Source organism: Merops nubicus, unplaced genomic scaffold, assembly GCF_000691845.1.
Source record: "Merops nubicus isolate BGI_N331 unplaced genomic scaffold, ASM69184v1 scaffold7887, whole genome shotgun sequence".
NCBI classification, from domain to species: Eukaryota; Metazoa; Chordata; class Aves; order Coraciiformes; family Meropidae; genus Merops; species Merops nubicus.
The window spans coordinates 26,459-42,924 of NW_008622233.1; the positions used below are offsets into that span (position 1 = coordinate 26,459).

General features: G+C 38.9%; 1 protein-coding gene across 1 annotated transcript in view; it reads left to right on the top strand.

Annotated features, from left to right (window-relative positions):
* Positions 1-16,466, top strand: part of STAG1 (stromal antigen 1) — a gene marked incomplete at its 5' end in the record, with an annotated part of 54,186 nt that overhangs the window by 26,052 nt on the left and 11,668 nt on the right. The window contains 6 exons of the mRNA XM_008944703.1: positions 6,293-6,385; positions 9,197-9,371; positions 10,444-10,583; positions 11,926-12,027; positions 13,561-13,709; positions 14,373-14,501. Of these exons, the coding sequence (XP_008942951.1) occupies positions 6,293-6,385; positions 9,197-9,371; positions 10,444-10,583; positions 11,926-12,027; positions 13,561-13,709; positions 14,373-14,501 (788 nt within the window). The remainder of the gene's footprint in view (positions 1-6,292; positions 6,386-9,196; positions 9,372-10,443; positions 10,584-11,925; positions 12,028-13,560; positions 13,710-14,372; positions 14,502-16,466) is intronic.

A 16,466-nucleotide genomic window follows, 5' to 3' on the forward strand; every position in this document is an offset into this window, starting at 1 on the left:
GTTCAATATTTGTCTTTTTACCTTTCTTACCTTTTAGTGACATCTATTGTGTTGTTAAATATCAATGTAAGGTTACTAGCAATAATTATTACTAATAGGAGGTTTAATAAAAAGTGCTCACAAGAGTAAGGACAGTGTTACATGCAATGTGTTTGCTCTATTTAGCTTTTCCAGGACCTTTCCTCAGCTCTTTTCTCAATCAGAGGCCAAAATCCTGTCTTTTTAGGACTTTTTCAAAATTAATGCATTGAATTAAAATGGTATGAAAACTTAATTAGCAAATGTAGTCCTCCACCAACATCAGAACAAAAAAGATGCCATATTAAAGTACTACTGAAATAAGTATTTTATGCACATAAAAGTGAATAAAATACATAGTAAATTTTTGGAGTTATTTTGCATATTGACATACATTGACATAACTGCTAGAAAAGAAAATAAAATATTGGTATTCTTTATTCTGGTTTTTGTTCCTGTTTTCTCCTCTCAGCTTCTTTAGCTTCTTTCTCTTTAGCATGCTGATAATGTATAATATTACATCTTGACTCCTTTTAACTGAGAAAACTGAATACATCCCATTTGTTTTAAATGAACTCAGAATCTCCTCACAGTCAAGCATCTGAATATGCCCAACAGCTCTGTCCTACTTGCTGGGCCCCTTAATGCCCATTCTTGCCTTGCTCTGGGTGCAAATGGTGAGACACAGAGCATTTGGTAAGATTCTCATCTTCCTTCACTGCATTTCTCAATTTTTTTTCTAACTAATACAGTAAATTGCTGCAGTATAACATAGATGGTGCAGAGGGACAGCTGTCAGAGTTGCTGGAAAAATGTTACATGGCTTTTTGTGTCTAAATTATAGAAAAAGAACACACTTAAACTACATGAACTATGTAATATATGTAGTTTATAAAGTACAACCATAAACTACAGCTAGCAACTAACACATCACCTGTCTGCAGAGGACCTGGTCAGAACCTTTGCCTTTTGGTGTCAAAGTATTCATGTATTATTTGTAATATTACCATGAGGGTCCAGATAGACTGAAGGAGAAAAAGACCTTTCTTTATCTCAGTGAGTGGGTTTTTCCTTCAGAGCAGCTTAGTGCAACTGCATGGCTTTGCCTAATTTCTCAGAATAAGATACATTTGTATGAGACATTGTTTCATGAGATGAATGTTGATTTTTCCTGTCTTTCATATACCATTCTGATTCATATTAGTCATAATGCAGTTTAGAGGAATGGAAAGATCTTTGAGGTCTCCATCAAGAATGACCATTCAAAATACAAATAAATTCTGCTTCTGCAATCCCCAGTGATGACTCTAACCCAGAGAGCTGTTCTTAATTTATTGGTTGGGGTTTCACCCCACCCCCTACAAAAGTAATGAGTGTTCTGCATGTTTGGTCCAAGAGGAGAACCTGTCTTAACACCTTTCAGCTCTTCATAGCTGGGAAGCTACCTCAGCTGTGGTTACCACAGAAACAGGACACAGAGAAGTCCACAAAGCTGATGTGGTTGTAGCATTTTGTTCTGTGTGGGTTTTTTTTTAATATCAAACTTGCCATTGTAGTTTCTTCAGTCTGAAAATAAATCTGATCTGCACTATATCTGTCATTTAATCCATTAGGAGATAATTTTGCCCGTGGTTGTTTAATAAGCCATGATTTAAGCTTATAAATCAGCAGACATTAAAGGGGATCTTTTCCAAAGTATGATATATGGGAAGACAAAGGCATTAACAAGAGCATCTCAAAATGAAAAACAGTGTATTTCATCAGCATTTTTTAAGTATTCAGCCTTTTAGAAGAACATTTCTGAAGCAGTATTTGAATATGTAGGGCCATCCAGCTTTCTAGTGTTACTCTGCTGTGGGTGTAATGCCCTAAGGGCAGAGGAAGGTGCTGGCTCATAGGCTGAAGTGGTATCTTTAGTACACCAGTGGATATAGCTATAAAAATGAGAGGCTTTTGGACACACCAGCCTTTCAGGTTTGAAATAAAAGCAGAAGATTACAAAGCAGACTGCAAGCTGAGAACATTGCTTGGGTTCTGTTTAGATACAGATCAGGTAAACTGCCTCTAAGAAAAGGAAAAGGTCGTTGGTACCTGTAGGGGGTGGGAGCAGGGGAAGGCAAGGGGTCAAGAGAGTTACTAGGAGGGAAGTAGAGCTGGATAATGAGGAAGAAAAGGAAGATGAAGTACAAAAGGCTAATGGGGAGAAGGGGATCTATAAGAGGTCATAAAACTAATCTTGAGTCTTTGTTTTTCTGTATCCCTTAGATCTATGAATTTTTGTTCCCAGGCTCATGTTTAGAAGATGATTTTTTAGATTCCCCTTGAGCATCCAGGCTGAGAGATGAGAGATGGAGGGATTGATTTGTAAGAAATGTTCATCTGCTGCCAGCTGGGTCATTTCTGTGAGTTCATGCTGGCAAACAGGAGCTTCTCTGTTTCACCTAGTTAGTGACCATGTAGGCATTCAATGCACAGGACAAAGTATATTCACATTTTGGAATTGTAAGTAGAGGATTCAAGTGTGCTGATATTTCTGTAGAAGGAAATACTTTGTTTGGTAGTAGCAGGCAAATACTGGCAAGTTTTCCAGTTCTTAATCAGGTGTGCTCTGCATCTTTTAGGTGTCTGTTTTGTGCAGGGGGTTTGCAGGTGGAATGGGTGGTTCTGGTAAGATTTCCTTCAAAGTGAGTTCTTTGAGTGGAGCCCAAAAATACAGCCTCATTCATAAGAGGGTTGCTCATTTGGAAGCTGCTAATGAATGCCTACAGATTTCAAACTGCTCTCTGTAACTGGTCACAAGTTACTCTAATCCCCTCTCCAAGACACACACACACAATTTAGAGTTACACCCCCCACACTCTCGTGGGAAATGAGGAGTGCAAGCCCATTGCCCTTCTTTTGGGAGCAGGAGGTCCTCTGCTTCCATGCAGCTGCTGCTGGGCATGTGGGTGCTCCAGCTTCACGTGTACCCACACCCACAGAGCACCCCACAGTCAAATACCTGTGCTTGAGGTGAGGGTCTCTGCACAGTGCACCCTGACAGCCCTCCAGATGGATGCAGGAAGGATGTGCCACCAGCTCTAGGCATCGGTGGCAGTGTTGGGGTGTCTCACTTGATTTGACTGCTGCTGAATAACAAAAGATTCCACCAGTTAACTTAAACACAGCATGGAGTTGAGGCAGAGTTGTTTTAAAAGTCTTTTTCAAGGGAGCCTGTGAGAAAGCTTACTGTGGAATCATCTTGGTGTCTAAAATCTGAAAGGAAAAAAATTAATAAAAAGAAGGTTGCAGCAGGTAGGAATGATGTGTAAGCCTTGAAATACCCATAGTATAATGCTCTAATCTTTGGTCTATGTCTTGTACAAGTTCAGAGGAGGCTGAGGCCATGACTGAGGGGGCTGTTGGTAAGCTGGTTAGTGCTCTTTGGTAAACAGCACAATATTTTGGGTGAAGTTATTCCTATTCTGTAGTTCATGGGAACAGTCTTTAGTAGCCTGGAGAAAAACTGTTCTTGGTGTGAAAGGGGTTTTAGGATGGTTTCAAAGGAAGCTGGTGATTCCTCAGCAAGAGTTCTCTTGTCTGTAGGCCTTGGGGAGCAAGGGTGATCTTGAGGTAGGAGACTTGAGAATTAGATTATTCAGTTGTTATTTCCATCTGGATATCTTCATGTATTCAGTAAACCTGGGGCCATTGTAGTATGCACTGTACATGTATGTAATGAAAAGGAAATATTTGCAGAAGAATAGAGTCCAAAATAGAGCCACAGAAAAAAAGTGGCTCATCCTTATTGCTGCCATGGACTACTTAAAGTTGAAGCTCTTACACTGTGCAGGGCAAGGAAGGGTTATTTATATCCTAGGTCACTGTGGTGATCCAGGTCCCAGTGTGACCCACGTGGTTTTACCCTAACAACCAAAAAGGCAGTAATATTTTTTCATACCAGTTTTTCTGCTGAAGCCAGCATGTCAGGTAGTCACACCTCAAGAGCTTGGCTGTGCACCTGAGAATGGTCAAAGACTTGAAAATCTAATTCCTTTATTTTCTTCTCATTTTCTCTTTTGAAAAAAAATGACCACTCTGTATTAGTCTGCGGGTTTCTCCAAATTTAGAAAAGTTCCAGCTGGCTCCATTGCATTGTTCAGTTGGGCTTTCAGCTGCTTTCTGTAACTCTTCAAAATGAATCTTCATCATGCTATCAAGGAGAGAGGATAATAAATAATGTGTGCCTACATGTTGCTCATTGTTTGAGAGAAATAAAAATGGGAGACACACTTTTTACTTTCACTATTTAACCTTTATGTAGGATTTTTCATAAGTTTTTGTTTTTCTGTTGAATTAATTAACATCTAAATGGAAGATGATTGTGATAAAAAGTAGGAAGTTATTAAAATGATGGTAATCCCAGTGTTTAAAGGTGCAAATCAGATGATAATGTAACAGTGAACTGATAAACCTGGTCTGATCTGATAAAACTGATCAACTGATAGATCTGTTCTTCAGAAGATTGCATTTTTGACTGATAAGGAAACCAGTTGAAATACCAGTTTCTGTAAGACATTAGTACCACACTGTGTTTCAGGTGAATATATGAATTTTATGTAATTCATATTCAGGAGCTCAAAGCTGATGAATATATTAGAAAAAGAGTTGTAGGTGAGAAATCATCACACAATGGGATAGCTTCAGAGAGATCTATTCTCTGCCAACACCTGGTAATTTTTACCTAGCATCAGGGAAGGTAAAGTGTATTTAAAATGTGAATGGTACAGATCAAGGGGTACATAATAGGATAGCTCCAGATGTGTTCCAGGAGAGATCCATTCTCTGCCAACACCTGATAATTTTTACCTAGCATCAGGGAAGGTAAAGTGTATTTAAAATGTGAATGGTACAGATCAAGGGGTAAACAAATCCAAATTTAAAAAACCAAAGAGGCATTTCAGTGCTGCCAAATGCAAGGTTTATATCTGGGAACAAGAAGGGTGATGATGGGGAAGGTGTGAGTTAGAACAGAGCAGAGCTGTCTCACAGGTCATGGCATGGCCAGGTAGTGTGGTGGCACAACAGATCCTTGCCAATATTATCAGAGAAAACTTTATTAGGAATTGGAAGATGAGGTAGCTGAAAAACCTTCAGTGTCAATATCAGAAAGTCACACTCACTGTGTTGAAAATTCTAAGAGGTGCAGAGATTCAGGAACTCTTGGGCTGTTTCAGCACTCTTGCAGACCTGCCTTCTGTTGTGAACCAGTACAGGAAGAACACAAAAAGACTCTTCAGTAAATAAAGAACAACAAGATCTTATGATAGGAAGGAGTAGGAAAAGCTAAACCTAGGAATGAGACACATGGCCAGAGCAGCCAGCATAATTAAACCCAGGAATTTTTAAGAAGGAAAAGCTTGCCTGTACCCTCTGGAGATGGTTTGGGTTTAGGTTGGAGGTTCTGTAGGGCACACTCTGCTCACACACTGTGTCCCATCTGAAGGCTGATAGAGGTGTTATGGAGGAAAGTCTGCAAGAGGGTTCTTTTTCTTCTGCAAGTGGTTTTTCCATGTGGCCACTTGCTGTATTCTTACAATGGTGCTCCAGTATCTTTTGTTTTGATTTATTTTTACTAGTTTACTCTGCTATCTGTAAATAATAAACATTCATCAGAGTAGAGCATTAATTCCCCCAGGTCAGAGTACACAGCTTTCCTCTTGAACCTGCCACTTCTGATACCCCCATTTAAAATAAGCATCAGTTGTCTCTAGATGCAGGGGATCAAGAAGAGTCATTTATTTCTCTTTTCCACCCACAAATACCTTTTTCTTCACATCATCAAGCCTCCCTCCTTCCATAACTCATCAGGTTTCTGTCATTTGCCTTCACCTTTCCCATGTCCATGGACAGTTAGGATAATGGTTTTGTTGAACTTGAGACATTTGTTATATTCTACTTCTTTGTAGAGAACTATTTATAAACTACCAGGTAGATTGACCTTGATGTCTTGAACTTCCTGTTCTGAAACATACATTCAATATAAAATACAGCCAATTTAACTCCAGCATGTATTGGTTTATTATAATTATTTATCACAGGGAAGCTTTGGGTCATTCCTCTGAAAATGAATTAGATGTTTTACTCTATGCTCAGCATAGTTTTTCATGTCCTCTTTTCTTTGGCTAGTTTATAGGATTGAATGTATGAAGTTATCACCATCTTTTTATTTTGCTTTTTCCTGGCAACCTACTGTTAATGTTTATATATTATCCCCTTTTAATATTTATTCTAGGAGGACTTGTTGGTATTGAGGAAAACTGTGAAATCCTTTCTGGCTGTCTGCCAGCAGTGTCTGTCAAATGTCAACACTCCAGTCAAAGAACAGGTAAAGGAAATGTCTGTCACATGCTTTTAGGAAAGTGTGAATATTAAACTGGACTAAAACTCCATATCAAAAAACACTATATCCAACTTAAAGTAAAATCATCTGTGCCTTCTGTTGAAATAAAATGGAACAAGCACTCTGTAAGAAGAGCTGTATTAAAAGCACCTCCACAGCTAATGTCAAATTCATTTTTGATATAACAATAAGGATTACCTGGATGCTTAGGCTCATGTCCAGCTGTCATAACTTTTGGCATCTAACTCAATCATCTAAATTAAAAGCCTGTTCCTTTAGACACTTACTGGCCTCTCACACTATGAAAATTATCACTCTGCAAATATTGCCATTTCCTTGAGAAGTCAGTAAAATATCTGTTTAATAGATGTGTATGTGTGTGCACACATGTGCCAGAACTTTATATGTGAAATGTAATTGCATAATAAGGATTGTTTTATGCTTCAGTGTAGTTATCCAGTGGTCTGGTTTAGATTTTTAGAAAGCTGTGTGTGCATGGAGTGGGAAGCTTCTGTTTATATCTATTCAGAAATAGAAAGAAAAGAAATAAAATTAAAGAGCTCATGGAAATAATTTGCACTCTCTGGAAAAAAAAAAACAACTAGCTGGTTTGTTTGCTGAGATATTCTGAATACATGTTGATTTAGAGTAAGTCTGCTGACATCTTTTAATTGTCTACAAATTGCATTTCTGTCAGACCTCCCAAGATTTCGCACAGACTGTGACTCACTGGCCTGTGGTTTTGGCCTGTGGTTTTTAACAGATAATACTTCTTAAAAGATGGGTTTATTTTTTTGAAAGATAGCTCTGCTTGACATTTACACTGTGTTCTGCAAGCTTATAAATATAAATACTAGAGGCTCAGAGATGTTGAAAGTTTATGTATTTTTAAAAGACTGACACATCATTGTCTTCCAGCAGATTTAACTTCAGTAATTGTTTTTTAATACTCTGAGCAGTTACTCTTGGCATATTTTATTAATATTATATAATGTGAAGCTACATCTGGCTTCATGAAAATAGCAACCATTCTAGCTTAAGCCAGCACTCATGTCTTTTCTGCAGCAACAAATGGTAAATGATCCTTCCCATTACTGCAGTGGTTTTGTTCTTGAGATATATTAACATCTTTTTATTCTCTTATAATTAGTAGCCACATTTTTTTTTTTTCTCATTGATAATTTAAGTTTTTCTTAGACATTCCCTTGCAGTTCCCAGTTCAGTGGAAGCTTTCAAGCCTCAGCTAGGCAAAGCCACAGCCAACCAGACCTAGACAGACAGCAAAGTGTCCCAGCCAGAGCAGGTTAGACTGGAGACTCTAGAGATCCCTTCCAACTAACATTTCTATGATATTTTAAATTTTCTTCCTTAAAAAGTTTATTTTTTTCAAGTGCAGGACTACTTCTTAATCCTTCTGTTTTAGTGGATTTTAAAAATATTGAGAAGTAAGCACTTTCAGTGCATTGTTCATATGCTCTTTTTTAGAGGTCTGCATTAGGATGAGCCTAAATTCTATCAAGTATCAAAGGAGTTAAGAGCAGGTGAGATCATCACTGCAATGAACCACAACTTTTTGGATGCAGTGAAGGAAAAAATCCCAAATAGTGGCCTCTGTTTCCAAAGTTGAAGCAGAACACAGTTGACATTGATTTGCATTTTGTATTTGCCTGGGTAGAACTCATTCCCCTTCTCTAACATACTCCAAGGAGTAAGTGAGGTGCTGCAACATTCAGCACTCACAAAGGTCTCATTTTGGAAGTTTGTAAAGCAGATTGCTCTCACTTGCTGCTTTTCCTTAGGCTTGTATCAAAAATACATTTAAACACACATTTACCTCTCTTTCCATTCAGCTGTTTGTAGAGGGGGGATGTAGGAGTGAATTAAAGCCAACACTGGATTTCCTGACTGTCAGAACTGTGGTGATTGCACTGCCCTGGATGGGACTTCTGCAGCTTTCTGGGGGAAGAGGCAGCACATCCAGCAGAGGTTTTCTAGGGGCCTTTTTAAACATTCATACGTTGAACGTTCCTCTCTTTGAGGTTAAAATAGAGAAATAAAGATGGTTTTAAAAGTACTTTCTGAAAGGTGCTCGAGTGTTGAGTGTAATGCAAATTAATCCAGCTGCCTCTGACACTCTGACAGGAGAACAGTGTTGTGCCTGTGCAGGAGAGTGTTTCTCTCAAGGGCTTTTCTGTATAAAGCTGGTAGTAGCTGCCTTCTTTCTCTCTTCTCAGGTAATGAGGGCATAGTCCTAACGAGCATAAAGTTCTGCCCTTGAAAGCTGTGCAGTTACTTGATTCATTTTACAGAGACTTGTTGATGAAAATCTGCAAGAATTTCTTTGGTTACAGTTCCCTCTGTGTATTTTCAGGATCTGACAGTGCCTCAGCTTGGATTTTCCCTCATGATGTTGTTCATTTTTTTGCTTGTTTAACTCTTCTAACTGTTTATCAAAAGAGGTGGGGGGTTTTTACTACAAATTCAACCACAGTCCTTGGATCAGAGGTAGATTTAGAATCCTTTTTGTAGAGAAGAAATGGAAGTTTAATATGCATCATCCTAGACATGGATGAGGTAGTAAACACAGTTCCTTACATAGGGATTAAAGGCATAAGATTTTAAAGTTAAGGGGAACCCTTATGAACACTTTTGACAGCACCCAAACAGTTAAAACTGAGTACAGCTAAAGAAGGACATTTAATAATAACAGGATATGTGGAAATGAGATAAATTGTATTTTGTGTTTTACTTACTTGACTTACACTTCTTACTGCATTCATTGTGTTTGCCTTGCAGGCTTTCATGCTGCTCTGTGATCTCTTGATGATTTTTAGTCATCAGCTGATGACTGGAGGTCGAGAAGGTCTTCAGCCTTTAGTGTTCAATCCAGATTCAGGCCTCCAGTCAGAACTTCTCAGTTTTGTGATGGACCATGTCTTTATTGACCAAGATGATGAAAATCAGAGCATGGGTATGTTTAACTTCCATGTTTCCTATTTTATTTTTAGTAACAGACACAGAAGAAGTAAAAAGAATTTTCAGATCAGTTTGCTCCTATGTTTTCAGAGTTATTCCTTCTTTATTTTTCTTCCTTTAATGATCTAGATTTTTCTTAATATTTCTTTCCAAAACAGTACAGTCTTAGTTCAGCAGCAGACTTTATTTAATATGGCTTCAAGGGAAGAAGTACAATGGAACAGTACACAGAAAAATCCTTTAGAGTGACTAAACAGAGTTATAGGATCCTGAAGGCAAACCTTACCAGCAAAGCTCTAGGCAAGGAAGACCTTAAGAAGCACTGATGTTACTCAATAAACACCCCTTCTGCTCCTCCCCCCAATTAATCCAGTCAAGCTCAGGACATCACTGATTTGTTTGGAGCCCAGGCAGTCCCCTGGGAGACTATCCTGTGGGCTTGCTCACTCCCTTGCTCTTTCCTAGGCTGCTGTGCCTGGCCACACTTTGAGAGGCTGAAGTTTGAGGTGTCCCTATCCATACCTCCTCCCAAGGACAACTTGAGATTTTTGGCTTTCAGTAGAGGAGAGGCAGATTTGTCATTTAGGTCTGCTTTTAAATCATTTGGTGGTGCTGCTGTATGATTTAGATGCCTAAATGCAAGTATAGAGATATCAAGAGAGACAGCAAGAGAGTCTCAGTGACAACTGTTCCCCTCCCACTACCACAGCTCTGTACTTCATCAGACTCCCAGCAAGATTTTCTCCAAGAATAAGCTCTTCTAAGTACCACTGAGTATTTACTTTTATCACAACTGTTATAGCTGAATTAATTTTCTTATGTGTTGCAGAATATCCTTTATTATGTGGTATTATAATTAAAATCTTATATATAGCTTTATTTTTATTCACAGAGTGGAGTCCTGCATGAGGATTTAATACTTCTAATGTTGCCATTCAATGTTAATATTTTTTACAACAATCCTTGTTTCTTTTTAGTTGGTTGTTTTTTTATAAAAGCTCCTGTTCTGTAATGTTGCTTTGGAACATAGCAGCTCATTGTCAACATTTTATTCTTGGTACTTTCAGAGGGAGATGAAGAAGATGAAGCTAACAAAATAGAAGCTTTACATAAGAGAAGAAACCTTCTGGCTGCCTTTAGCAAGCTGATAATTTATGACATTGTGGACATGCACGCAGCAGCAGATATCTTCAAACACTATATGAAGGTACAGCTCTGTGTGTTCTCCTCTTCCTAACTGAACACAGACTGTGATGTCAAGGCCCCTCTTTCTCTCCCTTCCAGTGCAGTAGTGAAAGGCTGAACACTTCTGAAAGCTTTTCCAGCCTTATTTGATTTTTGTAATAGTTTTTCCTTTCTAAAGGCATCTACCACTGAGAAGCAGCAAGTTCTGAACTTCCTACCCTGTGTCACAGGAATGCTTTATTAAAGGCAGCACCAGAATTTGGTCCTGTGAGGTGCTGAGTATTTCCAGAGGCTCTTCTCTACAGAGAATTTTTTGTCCTGCTCCTCAAATTCATTCCTAGAATCCACAATAAGAGTTATCTGTTCGTTGTCATATTTCCCAGACTTGGTGCTTGCCCTAAGGAGCAGGGTTTTTGTAAGAAAAGATTGTTTTAAACAGGAAAGAAGTAAAAAAATAATAATCTTTATCTAGCACTGCTGTAACAGTCCACTAAAATCCCCAGTGCACACTCTGGCCATCAGCCAAGTCACTGCTCAGGGTTAGTCTTGCTTAAGGATTTTTTTTTCCAGAGCAAGAGTTTCAAACTGAAACTGTCACAGGTAGGTTAGTTTCCTACCTGCTGCTCTAGTTGTTCCTCTCTCCTCACACCCCTCTTTCCAAAACTGGGCAAGAGTGAGAGAAGCTGAATTTAAATTAGAACACAAACTAGAAGGATCTCTGTACCACTGAAAAGAAAGAATGAGAGCAAGTAGCTACAAATGCAGAAATACTCATGAAGCTGAAAGACTCCTTTTTGGGGGAAAAAATTATAATCTCAGCCTGGAAGTTTTAATGATTATATTGGCTTTTCTACCCATAGGCTGTGGTTTTCAGCAAACTTTCTTCCAACACAGAGGAAATCAGCACTTTGTAGTGTCTAATTCCTTGCTCAGCTTTCTGACTTCAGTGAATTCCTTTCCTGGCTGTCTGAGTCCCCTTGCCCTGTGTGTGGAGCTTCACACCCACGTCCCAGTGTCTGTTCACACTGCTTGGTGAAGGCTCTGCTGGTTCACTGGAAGGTTGTTTCTTAGAATTTGCAACCACAGGTCAAGTTCACCAAATAATTTGGGGTAGGAAATAGGCTTTTGGGTTTTTTTCAACATAGTTGTTACAGAAGATGATCCCAAGTAGAGGAATTCCTTACCTCAGCACTGCCTGCAGGCTGCCCATCAGTTCAAATTTTGATATCTGAATTTGAGGTTTTTTGGCAACTGCTGCCTTTTCAAAACAAGAATTACAAGTAATCTTTTCTATCAGGAAAACTGTAAAAAAATTGTATAAGAGGTACAATTTAAAGAGGTTTTTTTTCCATGCTTTTTCCTAGTACTACAATGACTATGGAGATATCATTAAGGAAACCCTGAGCAAAACAAGGCAAATTGATAAAATCCAGTGTGCAAAGACACTCATTCTCAGTTTGCAACAGGTAAGAATATTGATTTTTTGTTAGAAATGCCTCACTGCTAAAAGTACTGGACAGGATTTTCTCTGGTGCCCTTTACAATGCAACAAAAATGCTACACTTCTGCTAAGAGATTATCTTGCTCCTCAATTCAGGCTGTCACTGTTCATTTGTCTCAGTAATCTCTCTTTCCTTAAGCCCACACAGGCAAAGTTTTGGTCACATTAAAATGTAAGAAAGGGAGAGAAGAGCCTGGAAGGCAGTTTGGTTCAAGCTGATTCACAGCATTTGCTTACTGAGAATTAGGGTGACTTTTTCTCCTTATAATTAGCTGGCAGCAATGCATCTTCTTTACATGGTGTCTAAATATTGATTGATTTTTCCAACTTCAGGCTGATTTGTTTAGGTCTTCCAATACTGTTAAACATGTTCTTTCCTTGACAAATTTGCTTTAGGTCAACCAGAAATTATTGGTTTGATGATGAAATCCATCCTTGCTCTGCCAACAGGATGAAGTGTGTGCTTCACTAAATACCTTTTAGGGCCTCAAAGTACCAGCTATATCTACTACATAAATTATCTCAACAAATTAGCTGTTTTCAAATCAGCTGGGCCTCCCAAAATTCATTCCAGAGCACTAAGAGATTTCCTGGAGCAATCTGAAAGATACCTGTGGATACCTGAGGAAAAGAGATGTACTTCCAGAATAACCAGTGAATGTCAAAGTAGTTCCTGTCTTTAAAATTTGGAGAGAGGAAGCAGCCAGGTGCCATGGGTCAGTCAGCTCAGTATCATTTCATGGAAAAAAAGGAACTAGACAAGCTATTTGCAAGTGCCTTAGTGATAGGTAACAGCCAGTGTGAATTTGTCAAGGAGAAATCGTGTCAAATTAAGCTGCTTTCATTAATTATGTGGTATTGGGTATCAGCTTGTGGGTAGCAGGGAAACAGTAGATTTAATGCAGCTTGATTTAATATTACTGACACAGTCTCCCTTGATATTCTCATTAGCAAGTTAGGAAATGTGGTCTAAATGGCAATACCAGGAGAAGATACAGAGTTCACTGGAAAACTACTGAGTAGTTCATTATGGTCCTGAAAGTGTGTTTCAAGCAGGCTCTGAAGACAGTTACCCAGTCATGCTGTTCAGATATTAAGTCTGGAATGATGGAATAGCAATTTTGCTCCCTAAATCCAAAGCAGATTCTGATCTGATGGGTGATGTAGGTGTTTTAGAAAACAGCATAAGAGTGCAGAGCCACCTTGATGAGCTGGGAGAATAACAGATGCAATTTAATGAAGGAAAGTGCAAAATTCTGGCTAAGAGTTACCATGAGCACAAGTGCAAGGTGGGGCCAGCTGGGAAACAGCAGCTACACAGCAGAAACTTTGGGAGCTGAGGTGGGTTAGAGGTTGAAGAGAAGAGAACTTGGTGACATCTCTGTGAAAAAAGTCATTGTAAGGTCCACTCTTAGCTGTAGCAGGTTAAGATCAAAAGTCTTTGTCAAGAAAAGTGTTTTCTAGCTGACAGATTTTAACCATTCAATTCTCTTTCCAGCTGTTTAATGAGCTGGTTCAGGAGCAAGGCCCCAATTTGGACAGGACATCTGCCCATGTCAGTGGAATTAAGGAACTGGCCCGTCGGTTTGCCCTCACTTTTGGCTTGGATCAGATCAAGACAAGAGAGGCTGTGGCCACACTACACAAGTGAGTGGTGGTAAATAAACTAGATTTTTATATTACTTCAGATTAAAACTTTTGCTCAGCATATTTTTCCTAAAGGTCCATAATCTCAACATGTCCTGGAATGATTGTGCATATTTTTCTGATTTATGTGTAAAAATGGTGGAGATTATACATATAGTTGTATATATAAGGATGGAGGAGAGTGTATGTATAGAAGAAAGGGAAGAAAAGCTATCTGCTACCTGATTATTTGTTGGAATTTACTGGAATGGCCATGTTTATTTATCTCAAGTAAATCATAGAATCCTTTAGGTTGGAAGAGACCTTTAAGATCATCAAGTTCAACCATCAAGCCAACACTACTGAGTCCTCTGCTAAAACAGATCAGAATCTGTCAGGGTTGGAAGGGACCACAAGGATCCCCCAGTTCCAACCCCTCTGCCATGAGCAGGGACACCTCCCACTAGATCAGGCTGGCATTATGCATATTTGTGTTGAATCTCTCTGATTGATAGATTCATTTTCTTCCTCTTTGTCCAAAAGCAGCTCTTGGCTAGTAATGAAGAAGAAAGTTATGATGTGATCTAAAGATAGAAAGAATTTCATCACAGTTCAGATTCTGAGCAAATTATTTATTTAGTTTTGCTACAAATGTCTGAAAATCTTACTATTTCTTTGCTCTAGAGATGGCATAGAGTTTGCCTTCAAATATCAGAATCAAAAAGGACAAGACTATCCACCTCCTAACCTTGCTTTCCTTGAAGTGCTCAGTGAATTCTCTTCTAAGCTCTTGCGACAGGACAAGAAGACTGTGTAAGTAATGCTTCATTTCCTTCCCTGGGTTTTGCTGGGCTCTGGGAACCACTGCAGTGTCTGCTTGAGCTCTGAGCTTTTCACAGTTGAAGCAGAGCTGTAGGAAATCCCAGTGAGACATTTCCCATGTACACTTACTTGTCCTTTTATACTTTAAAGTAATAAAAATAAGGGAGGAAATGAAAATCGGATCCGCTGATGAGGTGAGTTTGAGACCTCCCAAAGCAATGTTGCTTCACATTTCTTATGAGGCAGTGAAAAGAAAAAACAACCTTTTTTCAGGCTAGAAGAAAAAAGAAATTCAATGTTAGGAGTGCAGGACAGGCTTGTAAACACTGCAGTAACAGCTGTTAGATATTTACGTGCAATGGAAACATATTCATGGTTTATTTCAATAGATTGAGTTAAACTGGGCAATAAAAGTTTGTCAAGGCTTCTGTTACTGGCCCAGCAGGGTAGAGAAAGAGGCTGTGAGGGGACTCTGTTGTTGTTTAGGACAGAGGAAGGTGTTGGGGACCTGGCAGGCTAAACCAAGCAGCCTGAATTTGCTGTGGTGGGTAATTGCTGCAGGCAAAATACGGGAAATGAAGTAAATCAGAGAGATGGGTGATAAGATCTGAATTAAGAGCCAGAAGCACTTTGATGAGCAACATTTGAGTAGACTGTCAGGAGGGGCTGTGGATATCAACAGAATTGGTGAAGAGAAAGCTGCTTTATTGACGAGCTCATAGCAGAGAGTTGCTGTCAGCATCACTGTGGAGGTAACTCTGCATTTCTGATGCTGTGTAGCAAATATCCAGGATTTGGCCCCAGCATGAGAGTAGTAAGAGAAAAAGGCAGAGGACTGCAGTCAAAAATCAGCCAAGCACTACATGCCCAGTGTAGAACTGAATTCTTTGAATAACTTTATGACCATTTAGAAAATGCAATTGCCAGATCCTCTGATTTATGGTTATAGCTGTGTCTCCAGTCGCTTTTCTGACCACAATGATGTTAGTCATAAATAACTGCTTTAACTGCCTCAGCTGGCTCTTTCTGTCAATCTTCTCTCTAGTTTCTCTGTGAAGACATTTCTTTTAAAGGACTCTTCTATTAAAGTCAACAATTATGAATATTATAACTTTATCTGTGTTATAAGATGTGTGTCTTGGTTGACTTTGTATAATTTTTGAAGTGTACACACTTGAAACGATTTCATTTCATTTATGGTGTCAATAATTTGTCAATTCAGCAAATACAGTAGAAGAAATAGTTAAATGAGCTTGAGAATAAGATGATCTGGTTGGGCTAGCTTGGCACTGCTCTTCACTGTATCCTTGAATCTTGTCAATCTCTGTCCTAATCTTAAAGACAGCACTTAAGGATAATAGGATTTTATGACTGTCTTCCTAGTGTAGATTCTCTTGCATCTGCTAGCTTAAGTGGAATTATCCTGATTTCCTATTTAATTTAGTGAAGCTTCTCCTTCCTGTAAAGTCTTCATCCCTTCCACAAGTTTCTCTGGTGTCTGAAATTTAAAGTTCACATCATTCTGTACAGTTTACATGACACCTTAAGTTGACCTGATCCCTTGCATGGAATTCAGTGCACTTCACCTGCTTGTCACCTTGTGACCTCACCTTCTATGTTGTCATTTTTTCTCAAAGGTTCTCCCACTCATTGGTGTCCACATACACAATCACCAGCTTCTTTTGCAGGGCTGTAAAGATTACTGTGGAGGAATCCATTTCTCCAGATTTTATCTTCTTTGTAGTCATCTAGGTCTGAGCTATTTACTTTAGCTGATTTTGAAGATCAGTGAAAAGAATTAGGTCCTTTAGGGCATGATTTATCTGATCTGTGCTAAATTACTGCTTTAACATGAGTTCTGACATGCCTTAGATTCCATTGGCTGTGGTGACTATGAAGAGAGTCAAGATAACTTGCTTATAGGTGAAGATTTCTTTTGGAGATATCTGCATTCCT